Source organism: Symphalangus syndactylus, chromosome 7 (genome assembly GCF_028878055.3).
Source record: "Symphalangus syndactylus isolate Jambi chromosome 7, NHGRI_mSymSyn1-v2.1_pri, whole genome shotgun sequence".
Classification (NCBI taxonomy): domain Eukaryota; kingdom Metazoa; phylum Chordata; class Mammalia; order Primates; family Hylobatidae; genus Symphalangus; species Symphalangus syndactylus.
In genome coordinates this window covers 15,824,472-15,839,243 of record NC_072429.2, presented here as the reverse complement: position 1 = coordinate 15,839,243, position 14,772 = coordinate 15,824,472, and the positions used below count along the sequence as shown (strand labels likewise).

Here is a 14,772-nt window from a genome sequence, read left to right as displayed (position 1 = left end):
AATAGCATTGAATCTATAAATTACTTTGGGCAGTATGTCCATTTTCACAATATTGGTTCTCTTTATCCATGAGGATGGAATGTTTTTCCATTTTTTTGTGTCCTCTCATTTCCTCGAGCAGTGGTTTATACTTCTTGAAGAAGTCCCTCACATCTCTTGCTGTATTCCTCGGTATTTTATTTTCTTTGTAGCAATTGTGAATGGGAGTTCATTCATGATTTGGCTGTCTACTTGTCTATTGTTGGTGTATAGGAATGCTTGTGATTTTGCACATTGATTTTGTATTGTGAGACTTTGCTGAAATTGCTTATCAGCTTAAGGAGTTTTTGGGCTGAGATGATGGGGTTTTCTAAGTTGTAGGATCATGTTGTCTGCAGAGACAATTTGACTTCGTCTCTTCCTATTTGAATACCCTTTATTTCTTTCTTTTGCCTGATTGCCCTGGCCAGAACTTCCAATACTGTGTGGAATAAGAGTGGTGAGAGAGGGTATCCTTGTCTTGTGCCAGTTTTCAAAGGGAATGCTTCCAGCTTTTGCCCATTCAGTGTGACATTGGCTGTGGGTTTGTCATAAATAGCTTATTATTTTGAGATATGTTCCATCAATACCTAGTTTATTAAGAATTTTTAACATGCAGGGTTGTTGAATTTTATTGAAGGCATTTTCTGCATCATTTTATTTTTCTGCATCATTCTATTGAGATAATCATGTGGCTTTTGTCATTGGCTCTGTTTATGTGATGGATTATGTTTACTGATTTGCATATGTCGAACCAGCTTTGCATCCCAGGGATGAAGTTGACTTGACTTGATTGTAGTAGATAAGCTTTTTTTTTTTTTTTTTTTTTTCTTTTTTTGAGACGGAGTCTTACTCTGTCACCCAGACTGGAGTGCAGTGGCAAAATCTTGGCTCGCTGGAACCTCCACCTTCCGGGTTCACGAGATTCTCCTGCCTTAGCCTCCCGAGTAGCTGGAACTACAGGCATGTGAAACCATGCCCGGCTGATTTTTGTGTTTTAGTAGAGATGGGGTTTTGCCACGTTGGCCAGACTGGTCTTGAACCACTGACCTCAGGTGATCCAACCACCTTGGCCTCTCAAAGGGCTGGGATTACAGGCGTGAGCCATGGCACTGGGCTTGGATAAGCTTTTTGATGTGCTGCTGGATTTGGTTTGCAGTATTTTATTGAGGATTTTCACATCGATGTTCATCAGGGATACTGGCCTGCAGTTTTCTTTTCTTGTTGTGTCTCTGCCAGGTTTTGGTATCAGGTTGATGCAGGCCTCATAAAATGAGTTAGGGAGGAGTCCCTCCTTTTCAGTTGTTTGGGATAGTTTCAGAAAGAATGGTATCGGCTCCTCTTTGTACCTCTGGTAGAATTCGGCTGTGAATCTGTCTGATCTTGGGCTTTTTTGGTTGGTAGGCTATTTTTTTTACTGCTTCAATTTTAGAACTTATTCGTCTAATCAAGGATTCTACTTCTTCCTGGTTTAGTGTTGTGAGGGTGTATATGTCCAGGAATTTTTCCATTTCTTCTAGATTTTCTAGTTTATTTGCATAAAAGTGTTTATAGTATTCTCTGATGGTAGTTTGTATTTCTGTGGGGTCACTGGCTATAATCCTTTATCATTTTTATTGTGTCTGTTTGATTCTTCTCTCTTTTCCCCTTTATTAGTCTAGCTAGCAGTCTATTTTATTAAGTTTTTGTAAAAACCAGCTCCTGGATTCATTGACTTTTTTTGAAGGATTTTTCGTGTCTCTATCTCCTTCAGTTCTGCTCTAATCTTAGTTATTTCTTGTCTTGTGCTAGCTTTTGAATTTCTTTGCCCTTGCTTCTCTAGTACATTTAGTTGTGATGTTAGGGTGTTGATTTGAGATCTTTCGAACTTTCTAAAGTGGGCATTTAGTGCTATAAATTTCCCTCTTAATGCTGCTATAGCTGCATCCCTCTTTGTTGTCATTGGTTTCGTAGAATTTCTTGATTTCTGCATTAATTTCATTACTTACCCAGGAGTCATTCAGGAGCAAGGTTAATTTCTGTGTAGTTGTGTGGTTTTGAGTGAGTTTCTTAATCTTGAGTTCTAATTTGATTGCACTGTGGTCTGTGAGACTGTTATGATTTCAGTTCTTTTGTATTTGCTGAGGAGTGCTTTACTTCCAATTATGTGTTTGATTTTAGAGTAAGTGCCATGTAGCACTAGAAGAATATATATTCTGTTGTTTTGGGGTGGAGAGTTCTGTAGACATCTATCAGGTCTCCTTGATCCAGGGCTGAGTTCAAGTCCTGAATATCCTTGTTAATTTTCTGTCCTGTTGATCTACCTAATTTTGATAGTGGGGTGTTACATTTTCCCACTATTATTGTCTGGGCGTCTAAGTCTCTTTGTAGGTCTCTCAGAACTCATTTTATGAATCTAGGTGCGCCTGCATTGGTTGCATATATATTTAGGATAGCTCATTATGTTGAATTGTTCCCTTTATCATTATGTAATGCCCTTCTTTATCTTTTTTGATCTTTGTTGGTTTAAAGTCTGTTTTGTCAGAAACTAGGATTGCAACCCCTGCTTTTTTTTTTTTTTTTGCTCTCCATTTGCTTGGTAAATTTTCCTCCATCCCTTTATTTTGAGCCTATGTATGTCTTTACATATGAGATGGGTCTCTTGAATACAGTACACTGATGGGACTTGACTCTTTATCCAATTTGCCAGTCTGTGTCTTTTTATTGGGGCATTTAGCCCATTTACATTTAAAGTTAATATTGTTATGTGTGAATTTGATCCTGTCATCATGATGCTAGCTGGTTATTTTGCCCGTTAGTTGATGCAGCTTCTTCGTAGTGTCCTTGGTCTTTGTATTTCGGTGTGTTTTTGCGGTGGCTGGTACCAGTTTTTCCTTTCCATATTTAGTGCTTCCTTCAGGAGCTCTTGGAAGGCAGGCCTCGTGGTGACAAATTCCCTCAGCATTTGCTTGTCTGAAAAGGATTTTATTTCTCCTTCTCTTACGAAGCTTAGTTTGGCCCGATATGACATTCTGGGTTGAAAATTCTTGTCTTTAAGAATGTTGAATATTGGTCCCCACTCTCTTCTGGCTTGTAGGGTTTCTGCAGAGAGATCTGCTGTTAGTCCGATGGGCTTCCTTTTGTAGGTAACCTGGCCTTTCCCTCCTGCTGCCCTTTATATTTTTTCCTTCATTTTGACCTTGGAGGATCTAATGATTATGTGTCTTGGGGTTGATCGTCTTACTAGGGTTCTCTGTATTTCCTGAATTTGAATGTTGGCCTGTCTTGCTAGGTTGGGGAAGTTTTCCTGGATGATATCCTGAAGTGTGTTTTCCAACTTGGTTCCACTCTCTTTGTCTCTTTCAGGTACTTCAATCAGTCTTAGGTTTGGTCTTTTTACATAGTCCCATAGTTCTCAGAGGTTTGTTCATTTCTTCTCATTCTTTTTTCTCTCTTGTCTTATTTCAGCAAGATAGTCTTCAAGCTCTGATATTCTTTCTTCTGCTGGATTGATTTGGCTATTGGTACTTGTGTATGCTTCACAAAGTTCTCGTGCTGTGTTTTTCAGCTCCATCAGGTTATTTATGTTCCTCTCTCAACTGGTTATTCTAGTTAGCAGCTCCTGTAACCTTTTATTATGGTTCTTAGCTTCTTTTCATTGGGTTAGAACATGTTTCTTTACCTCAGTGAAGTTTGTTATTACCCACCTTCTGAAGCTTACTTCTGTCAGTTTGTCCAGCTCATCCTCCATCCAATTCTGTGCCCTTCCTGGAGAGGTGTTGTGATCATTTGGAGAAGAGGCACTCTGGCCTTTTGGGTTTTCAGCATTCTTTCATTGATTCTTTCTCATCTTCATTTGTCTAGTTTCGGTCTTTGAGGCTGCTCACCCTTGGATGAGGTTTTTGTGGGGACTTTTTTTGTTGATGCTGTTGTTGCTTTCTGTTTGTTTTTCTTTCAATAGTCAGGTCCCTCTTCAGTGGGGCTGCTGCGGTTTGCTGGGAGTTCACTTCGGGCCTTGTTAATCTGGGTCGCTCCTGTACCTGGAGATGTCACCTGAGGAGGCTGGAGAATGGCAGAGACAGATGCCTGTTCCTTTCTCTGGGATCTCTGTCCTCGAGGGGCACTGACGGCTTCCCTTGGCTGGGAGCAGGGGCTCCCCTGCCCTGTGTGGCTCTCAGGTGGGCCAGCACACCACCTTGCTCTTTCCATCTCCCTGTGGGTTACCCCAACTGCCTAGTCAGTCCTGATAACAGAACCTGGATACCTTGGTTATCAGTGCAAGATTCGCATGCTGTTTTGGTTCTTCTCAGTGGGAGCCTCCGATCGCCACTGCTTCTAGTTGGCCATCTTGGCCCTCTATTTTTGTATTTCTTACCCTGGATAAAACAATATAATTTTTATGTATTCATGAACCATAAATATTGTATGCATTTTACTGTTGTGAACAGTATGTAATAGTAATCTGGGTTTGTTGGGCTAATCTAGGCGGGGAAATGTTTAAAATGTGGTTCATTTGAGGTTCTTTATCTTAATCAGCCTATTTGAAATCTTACTTTTGGACTTATGTGTTTACTCTAGCAGGAAATTTCCAAGTCTGGGATGCTGGGCTCTGATGTAGTTAGGGAAATGGAAAATGCTATAAAAGCGCTAAGAAGGAGAGAGGAAGAGAGAAGTAAAAAGAATAATGGGAGCTAGAGTAGGTCTCATTTTGGTGTTACTCGTGTATTCCTTTTATGAGAAGGTATATGCATGTGAGGGAATGCGTGGGCTAGTGTAGCTATAAGGTTGCCACATAAAATTCAGGCTAGAAAGTACAAAAAAAATGGCATTTTTAAAAAGGAATATCCCATTATTTTCATATGCCTACCTGACGTTGAAATCTGTGCCGGTATTTTTTCTTTCAGAGACTGATTCTCTAATTGAAGTTTAAAGTGAGGTAATTTGTTTTCAGAAGACCTCTTTAACAAAAAAATTTTTAAGCTGGAGAGGAGTGCTGAACTCATTTTTTAATTCTGTTTTTAGATGGTTTCCATGTGTCCCAGATCGTCATGAGATTAGATTTATATCATCAAGATAGGATTATAAACAGAATGCTTTAGTCTTTATGCTTATAAAATAGGAGACTTTAACATAACTGGTTATTACATTGCTAGAAATGCCATGGGATCAAGTCAAAGTTCCTGAAAATCCTGCAGCACTTTGAGTTGTTGGTTCAGAAGCCTGAAATCAACATATAATAAAAATAATATATATATATTTTTGAGACAGGGTCTTGCTCTGTCACCCGCTGAAGTACAATGATGGTATCAAGGCTCACTGCAGTCTCGACCTCCAAGGCTCAAGCGATTCTCCCACTTCAGCCCTCTAATAGCTGAGACTACAGGCATACCCTACTATACCCAGCTACTTTTGTTGTATTTGTAGAGGGGATTTTGCCATGTTGCCTGTGGTGGTCTTGAACTCCTGGGCTCAAGCGATCCTTCCGCCTTGGCCTCTCACAGTGCTGGGATTATAGGCATGAGTCACCATGCCCGGCCTTAAATACGTAAAATTTGAGAAAGAATATAAATTTGGTTATCTGCAACTTGTGCATGATCATTTCCCCCATCCATCTCCCTAACCTCTTCTGGTATCTCCTTGCTGTGTCTATCAGCCGCACTAACCTTTAATGCTTTGAGATGACTAAATTCCATTCTACCGAAGGACGCTGGTAAATGTTCTTTCTTTGCCTGGACTGCCTTCTAGTCTTTTTAAAATCTGATTCACTGTTGTAGGTCTCAGCGTAAGTATTATTTCTTGAGGCCTACCTTTCCAAATCCTTGTTGTAGACAAGTTCTCCCTTTCTTGTACTTTTCCATTGCAGAACTATCAATTTGTAAGTAAATAATTTGGGGAGTAGAAGATGGGTCTGTTTTGTTTGCAACTGTATCCCCTAGTAAGTAGTTGTATTTCGATAAACATGTATTGAATTAATGAATACACGTGATATTTGTATCCTTTATTTTTTGTGGTTAAATATTTACCTCATTTTTTTCATTGAAGTAAAATGTTAATTTTTTTTTCTTTGAAGAGTTTGGCTGAATTGGAAGTGTTATGTACTCATCTCTACGTAGGGACTGATCTTACACAAAGAATAGAGGCTGAGAAAACACTCTTGGAACTTATTGACAGCCCAGAATGTCTCAGCAAGTGTCAACTTTTATTAGAACAAGGAACAGTAAGTATTTGGTAACAATGATTAACCATGAAAGATCAGTAGATGTATGTCATTGTTAATGAACTCGTGTGTTAACAATGGTAACTGATAGATACTGCCACATGGTTTTTTTGTTTTTGTGAAACTGTAGTTTCACTGTCAAAGGGGTTAATCAGGAAAAGAATTGGAAAACCTGGAAAGCAAACTTAGGGAAGAGCCAGGAAATGAAATAGGAATGAATTGAGATAGTTTCTTGATTACTATTGGTCTCTTTTTATGTCTCATATTAGTGGGCAAAATTACATTTTTAGGAAGTTGACTAACAACTTAAAAAAATCTAGATAGGGGAGGCAGATTGTAATTACCTCAGAAACATGAAAGGATGATTCGAAAGCATGTTGATTACCTCTTGCCTGCCTCCCATCTAGATATTCATAGTCTAGACATTCATATTCATTTAGTAAAATGTTTAAATGCCAAATCAGGCACTGTACTGCTTACTTGATTTATGTACATGAATTAAAGTAGCTCTTTGTTTAGTTGGAGAGGCAGATACATAAATAGCTATGAAACGATTGCAGTAAGAGACTGTGTGGTCTAGAGCAGAGTTGGCAAACTTTTTCTGTGAAGGGTCAGATAGCAAATATTGTAGACTTTGTGGGCCAGGAGACAAAATGGAAAGTATTTTGTAAGAACATCTATAGAAAGAGAAAAAACAAATTTCTACAAAGTTTTATTGATGAGATTCAAAATATAATAATCTAATACAGATTTTTTAATAATACAGGTCTGTTAATGAAGAGAATAGAACTGTTTTTAGGGGGTTAACATTTTGCTTTTAATAATTGGAGTTCAGAGTTGTTTTCGATCATCAACATTGATTGCAGATGTTCATATATTAATGCTGATCTATAATGAGATTTTACATATTTTATATTTGAAAGTATCTTTTCACATAGATAGGTACTGCCAAATACTAATATCAGTCCACGAGCATATGATTATAATTAAGCACATTCATCATTTACAAGGCATTTAAAAAATTCTGTTAAATCTTGATATTTGCCTTTCAGCATGTCATTATACACAGATTGACCACTTCCAATTGAAGATTAGGTGGGAGCTCTTAATTGCACAGTTAAATGGATTTTATAATATGGAAATTTCCTTTACATTTGCATCAAGATCTGAAGCTGGAGCTATAGTTGAAGCTCAGAAAATACATCTCTGAATAGAGAGCTCACTACTTGTTTTAACTTTTGACAATGTGGGAAGTATATAAAGCTGCCTGACATTACTTGCAATTCAAATGATGTTATCAAAATGGCTTTACTGCAGTATAAGTTCTGCATATAGGTACTAAGCACTTTTTAGGCAATTTTGTAATTTTAGGTTGAATTTATTGAGGAACATTATCAATTTTGCAGCAAAAAGTAAGTTCCAAAGCCATTTAGTGTTGAACAGTAGTGACTTGGTTGTCTCATTCAGAAAAATTTTAGCCTTATCCCTGAGCTAAAAAAAATAGCAGTAAAAATTTGTCACTGATAAGCTATTAAACTATTGTGTGAGAAGACAAGTGAGGATATTGTTTCCAACACAGAATATTCAGATACTGCTTCTTTATCTTACAGAAATTAACAGAACTAAAGTTCACAAAAGTGAATGAAGTCCACTGTTAACACTACTGTTTTATTAACTTACAATAGATTCATATATTTACCACACAGTATCTGCTGATGAATAATATGGTGAATAACCATAGACTTTAAACATCTTACATTTTTCACAAGCTTTGTAAATTTGTTCAGCTAAGCCCTTTTCTGCTCCATATGTTTTTACCACTAGTGTGACATATCGTAGCAGATTCTACTTCAGTTTATATTGAATTAATGTGTCCTCAACTTCTTTGAAAATATTCTGTCCTGTAGTTCTCCCACAGTCTTCATAGAGGCCAATTCTTTAGTTGCTTCACACTCAGCATTGACTTCTAGAATAAACAGATAGTAACTATTGGTAACATTAACAGTATGAGCATTGTAAGAAACATCTGTCCACTCATCAAGACTTAAGGAGAACCTTTCCAAATCATTTGTCTTGTTTTCAAATTGACTTTTGATGTTGTTCCAGTGTCTTCAACTCTTTGAGAATTTGCTTCCACCAGAAACTAGTAATCTTATTTTCTCTGCACACATAACGTTGGCTGCTGTAATAAAACAATGGTGATTTAATTAACTCTTCATCAGTAAATGGCTATGTGATTGGCTAACAAATGAGCCACTTGGAAACTTTGGTTGCAGTCTCATTTTTTATATTTGTAAAGACAGTCTACTATGATGAGATATCCAATTTTCTATTTTTTCTGACTTTTGATTTCTTGAGTTGGGAATATTGTGATGGAAATATTGGGGATATTGCTTGGTCTGATATTGTCAGTGTATATTGGGGATATTGCTTGGTCTGATATTGTCAGTGTATATTGGGGATATTGCTTGGTCTGATATTGTCAATGTATATTGTATTCTTTTAGGACAACCATAGTACCATTGCATAAAAGCACATTGTTTTGCCATGTAATCAATAAAAGAATAGTCCGTACTCCATTGTGCCTTAAAAATTAGATATTTGAAGTCCACTTTTATCTTTTCTTCTTTTGATATGATAGACATGTGCTGGTATAAAAGGTATGTGTCATGTCGTGACAACACCCATGGCTCTCTAGGCACTGTAGAGTTTTACCTACCTCACTGTGGTTTATGATACTCTGAGCAGCAGTAGGAAGCACTGAGCGCCACATGTGGTCTCTGTTTTAACTATTCAATTCTGCCATCGTGGCGTGAAAGCAGCCATAGGCAGTGTGTAAATGAATGAGCATGGCTGTATTTTAATAAACTTTATGGACACCAAAATACAGATTTCATTTATTTTTCTGTCACAAAATATTGTTATTGTTTTGATTTTTTTTAACAGTTGAAAAGCTGTTTAAAATTGTGAAAAACATTCTTAGGTCACAACCCATGTAAAAACAGGCAGGATTTGGTCAAGGGCCATAGTTTGCCAGCCTCTGGTCTAGAGAAAAAAAGAGGGAGTATCTTTGCAAGAATTTCTAGGAGGTGGAGTGAATACATGAACGAAATTTTCAAGGGTGAGCATGCGTTTAGAGAGTTTGAGCATAGTATTAAGATAATTGGGGGCCAGAGAGAATATAGTCAGACATGGATTTCAAGCAACATGGAGACCAGGGTGGGGAAGATTTGGAAAGGAACCTAAAGGCTATCATGATCAGAGCAAAGTCAGGAATGGAATCAGATGAATTTGAAGAGATAATCAGAGGCCAGATGGTGTAGGGCTATAGACCATGGTAAGAGTACTTTATTTTATTTGAACTTGCTTTATTTCTCCCGTTTGCTTGTTGTTATTTGAGATGGCTGTCTACATCTCCCTCAACTAATGATTTCTTATAAGAGATTGTATGCCTGTGTATGTGTATCCTTTTCTGTATATATGTATCTCAAATTGACATATTTTATCTGTTGTAAATTTGCCAGTTTGGAAAACCAGAAGAATTTCTGTTATTGCTTAGAAGAACATCTCTATCACAATGCTTTATTTTAATTTCATTTATGATAATAAATAAAATTATTCTTTACAGACATCCTATGCCCAGCTCCTTGCAGCAACATGTCTTTCAAAACTTGTCAGCCGAGTCAGTCCTTTACCTGTTGAGCAGAGGATGGACATCAGTAAGTGGCTTATTGTGCTTTTTAACCAACTGCGCTTTAAAAAAACTTTTTCTTTTAAATATACTAAACTGTTACTAGGATTGCAAATTTTTTGTGTCTGTCATTTTTTAAAACGTGAGTATCAAGTCTCATTTACTCATCTGTGATGAACAGTGATGTGTTACATAAAGCAATGTCTAATCAAAAAGACATTTTTTTTTCTTTATTTGAGACAAGAGTCTCGCTCTGTCGCCAGGCTGGAGTGCAGTGGCGCGATCTCAGTTCACTGCAGCCTACACCTCCTGGGTTCAAGCAATTCTCCTGCCTCAGCCTCCCAAGTAGCTGGGACTACAGGTGCACGCTACCACGCCCAGCTAATTTTTGTATTTTTAGTAAAGACGGTTTCACCATGTTGGCCCGGATGGTCTTGATCTCTTGACCTCGTGATCTGCCTGCGTTGGCCTCCCAAAGTGCTAGGATTACAGACGTGAGCCATCATGCCCGGCCAAAAAAGCATTTATTTAATGATAAACAACTAGCATTTTGTGTCCTATTTGTTAAGATTTGTACTATCTCATGTTATCCACCAAATAAGATTTTTGAGTTGTCCTCATTTCACAAATGAGGAAATTAGATTTGCAGACAGGCTCTGTCACATGCCCAAGATCACACAACTAGAATGTAGTAGAGTTATGATTCAAAGCTACTCTACCTGTTTAGAGTCCAGGCTTTTAGTCATTATCTTAACTTGGTATGCAACTGAATGACAGGACAGAATTCAGCTCTCTAGTATTTTTCAGGATGCTATATCAAAATCATTTGGGGTATATGTAAAATAAAAGCAGGTTCTTAATAGGAAGACAATTTATATATGGATAAACAGTGCTTGGAACTTTACTTGAAAAAATGATTCTATAAAGTAGCAGTATGTTTTTCGGAGTTAATGTATTTTAAGTTTTTGTGTGTGTGTAAGTAGCTTGCATTTCATTTGGACAAAATTGTAATAATTGAGGCATAGGGTTTTTTGTCATCTTTGTTCATATTAGAAATAGATTGTTGACTCATTTCTGTTCTTTAGCCTCAACGTTAACATAATTTATATTTATCAGAAAAGTTAAAATTTATGTGATGGATCTTTAAGTTTAAACCTGAATGGTCAAAATCTCACAATGATACGTTGTTTCCCTCTATATTGACTGTTATTTCTGTAAGCACTCTGAGTCTTAGGTACTGCAGAAAGCCTTGAGAAGGATTTATCCACTGTTGGACTTCTGTACTTAAGAAAGCAAAGGAAAGGAGTTTACAGTTTTAAAAATAAGGTTCAAATAGTATAAAGCTAAGTCATAAAACTTGTGATTTTGTTTATTATACTTTTCCACACACATCTTTTAAATAGACTTAATTTTTTTAGAGCAGTTTTGGGTTCACAGCAAAATTGAGCACAAAGTATGGAGGATTTCCATATACTCCCTGCTGCCACACATGCACAGCTTCCCAACTATCAACATCCTGCACCAAAGTAGTACATTTGTTACAACTGATGAACCCACACTGACACATCATTAACCCAAGTCTGTAATTTACATTAGGGTTCACTCTTGGTGTTGTATTTCTATGGATTTTGACAAATGTGTTAATACAATGACGTGTATCCACCAATATAGTATTATACAGAATAGTTTTACTGCACTAAAAATTCGCTGTTCTCTGCCTGTTCATCCCACCCTCCCCCAACCCTGATCTTTATACTGTCTCCATAGCTTTGCCTTTTCCAGAATATGATATAGTTGGAATCATACAGCCTGAGGTATCAATCATACGTGGAGCCTTTTCAGATTGGCTTCTTTCACTTAGTAATATGCATTTAAGGTTCCTCCATGTTTTTTTCATGGCTTGATACCTCATTTCTTTTTAGCACTGAATAATTCTTTGTTGTCTGGGTATACCGCAGTTTATCCATTCACTTACTGAAGGGCATCTTCGTTGCTTCCAAGTTTTGACAATTATGAATAAAGCTGCTATCAACATACGTATGTGGGTTTTTGTGTGCCCAAACATTTTCAGCTCCCTTGGATAAATACCTTGGAGCACAATTGCTGGATTGTATGTTAAGAGTGTGTTCAGTTTTGTAAGAAACCACCACACTGTCTTTCAAGGTGGCTGTACCACTTCGCATTCCCACCAGCCATGAGTGAGAGTTCCTGTTGCACCACATCCTTGCCAGCATTTGGCATTTTCTGGATTTTGGCTATTTTGATAGATGTGTATTGGTATCTCCTTGTTTTAATTTGTATTTCCCTGAGAACATATGATATACAGCACCTTCCTGTGTGGTTATTTGACCTCTGTACAGTTGACCCTTGAACAATGCGGATATTAGGGGCATTGACTTTTGACTCCCCCAAAACTTAACTGCTCATAGTCTACTGTTGACTGGAAGCCTTACCAATAACATAGAAACAGGCTGATTAATCCATATTTTGTATGTTATATGTGTTATATACTATATTCTGTGAATAAAGTAAGCTAGAGAAAAGAATATTATTTGGAAAATGAAAAGAAAGATAAAATGTATTTACTATTCATTAATGGAAGTGGATCATCATAAAGATTTTTATCCTCATCATTTTCACATTGAGTAGGCTGAGGAAGAGAAAGAGGAGAGGTTGGTCTTGTGGTCTCGGGGTGGCAGAGGCAGAGGAGGCAGGAAAGGCAGGAGCACTAGGTATAACTTTATGGAAATACGTTGTAATTTCTGTCTGACTTTTTTGCTTTTTCATTTCTTTAAAAATGTTTCTATAAAGTACCAATCCTTCTGTGTTCACTTCAAATTCATTGCCCTGTATCATAGAAAGGTCCATGTCCTAAAAGAAGTCTGGAATAATGGAAACATTTCTGCCAGATTGTCTAATGTTAATTTTTTTTTTTTTTTTTTTTTTTTTTTTGAGACGGAGTCTTGCTCTGTCGCCCAGGCTGGAGTGCAGTGGCGCAATCTTGGCTCACTGCAAGCTCCGCCTCCCGGGTTCACGCCATTCTCCTGCCTCAGCCTCTCCGAGTAGCTGGGACTACAGGCACCTGCCACCACGCCCGGCTAATTTTTTTGTCTTTTTAGTAGAGACGGGGTTTCACCGTGGTCTCAATCTCCTGACCTCGTGATCCGCCCGCCTCGGCCTCCCAAAGTGCTGGGATTATAAGCGTGAGCCACCGCGCTGGCACTGCTGTTTCTGCTACATCTTCTCCCTCATCATGTGGCACTGGTTCAGAAGCACTCATCTCCATAAAATCATCTTCTGTAAATTCTGGTGTTTCTTTTGTTAGATTCCCTAGTAGGTGTAGGTTCCTCCCTTGTGTAAAACTTAGCAATTTGTAGGAAACTTTGATCTTTTTTTTCAAATGAGTAATGTCTGACAGACTTAGACCTTTTGTTGCCTTTACTTAGAGTTGACGTTAGTAAATCCTTAAAGGCTTTTTAGTAGCAGACTTCCAAAAGATTCAGGAATTTTGGCATACTTTTAATTTCAGATTTTCAGCTGACTTTAGCTATAGTATACAGTAGGTTAAGACTCATGTGTATGACTTTTACTCGAAGAACAGCAATAAAGTACAGAAGTTTCCTACATTTAGCCAAGATTTATTTCAGTAGAAGATAATCTTCTCTGACTAATCTTTGAGATTGGAATAAGCCTTTAAAGATAAACCTCAGAATTCTCATTGTGGAGTAATATCGTCCATTTCAATTCCCTAGGTTTGGCATAGGAGGTAGTGACTACACTGGTGTGTGACTCTTTTCCTGGAGATTTCTTCCTGAAAAATGCAAGAGCTGTTGGTGAGAGCAGACTTGCAGTGATGATAGTTGACTCTGGTCTACAAAGATTTTGTAACTCCTTGGAAAGCCTCTTATAATCATTCTTAACCTCTTTGTAGCTAAAAATTTAGAGTAGTTGAAATCTGTAGAAACGCACTTCTGAGGGCCAAAAATGTGACTGACTTGGGAACAATTCTTAAACTGATTAACTAGCTGTAATATAGTTTTGTGAATTTATTGCACTGATCCTGTACCTTGTGGTATATTTGTCCCTGTTAAATAAGTGTTGTTTTGTCCCCTTTAATATTGCTTGTAAACAGTAGTGCCCATTGGAACATATATTTGATTTTTAAAAAATGTTTCATATGAAAACTACCTATTAGCTTTATTATTAGGTCTTGAATTTCTCCAAGATCCATATCTTGAAACCCTTTAGACTGTCCTTTTTTTTTTTTTTTTTTTTTTTTGCCATATCCACAGTCTCTTTCATGATTTCCTTGATTGGCTCTGTTGTATATCCTGTGAAGTCATGCACAACATCTGGACAGAGCTTCCTCCAGCAGGAATTTTTTGTTTCAGGCTTGATGGCTTTCATGGCTTTTTCTATAACAACAATGGCATCCTCAGTGTTAAAATCCTTCCAGACTTCCATGAATGTTCTCTCTGTGGGGGTTCTCTTCCATAGTGTTGACAATCCTTTTTATACAGTACCATGTGCCATGAGCTTTAAATAAAGGTCCTTATGACCCCCAATTCAGAGGCTTAATTAGAGATGTGTTTAGGGGCACATAGACCACTTTAATGTCCTCACTGAACTCATGGGGTTCTGAGTGGCCAGGGACATTGTCCAATACGAAAAGAACTTTAAAAGGTATTCCCTTACCGGCAAGGTACTTAGTAACTTCAGGGACAAAGCATCTATGAAACCAATCCAGAAAAAGGTTCTCTTCTAGGCCTGGTTGTACAGCCAGAAGACTGGCAGCTGGTATTTATTTTTTCCCTTCAAGGCTAGGAGATTAGCAGCTTTGTAGATAAGGGCAGTCCTGATCATAAAC

At 37.7% G+C, this 14,772-nt stretch overlaps 1 protein-coding gene across 2 annotated transcripts in view; it reads left to right on the top strand.

Annotated features, from left to right (window-relative positions):
- RANBP17 (RAN binding protein 17) overlaps positions 1-14,772 on the top strand; it is a 428,141-nt gene that overhangs the window by 10,440 nt on the left and 402,929 nt on the right. For both annotated transcript variants that reach the window (XM_063642616.1, XM_055285264.2), the window contains exons 2-3: positions 6,068-6,214; positions 9,843-9,933. In XM_063642616.1, coding sequence (XP_063498686.1) covers positions 6,068-6,214; positions 9,843-9,933 — 238 coding nt within the window. The remainder of the gene's footprint in view (positions 1-6,067; positions 6,215-9,842; positions 9,934-14,772) is intronic.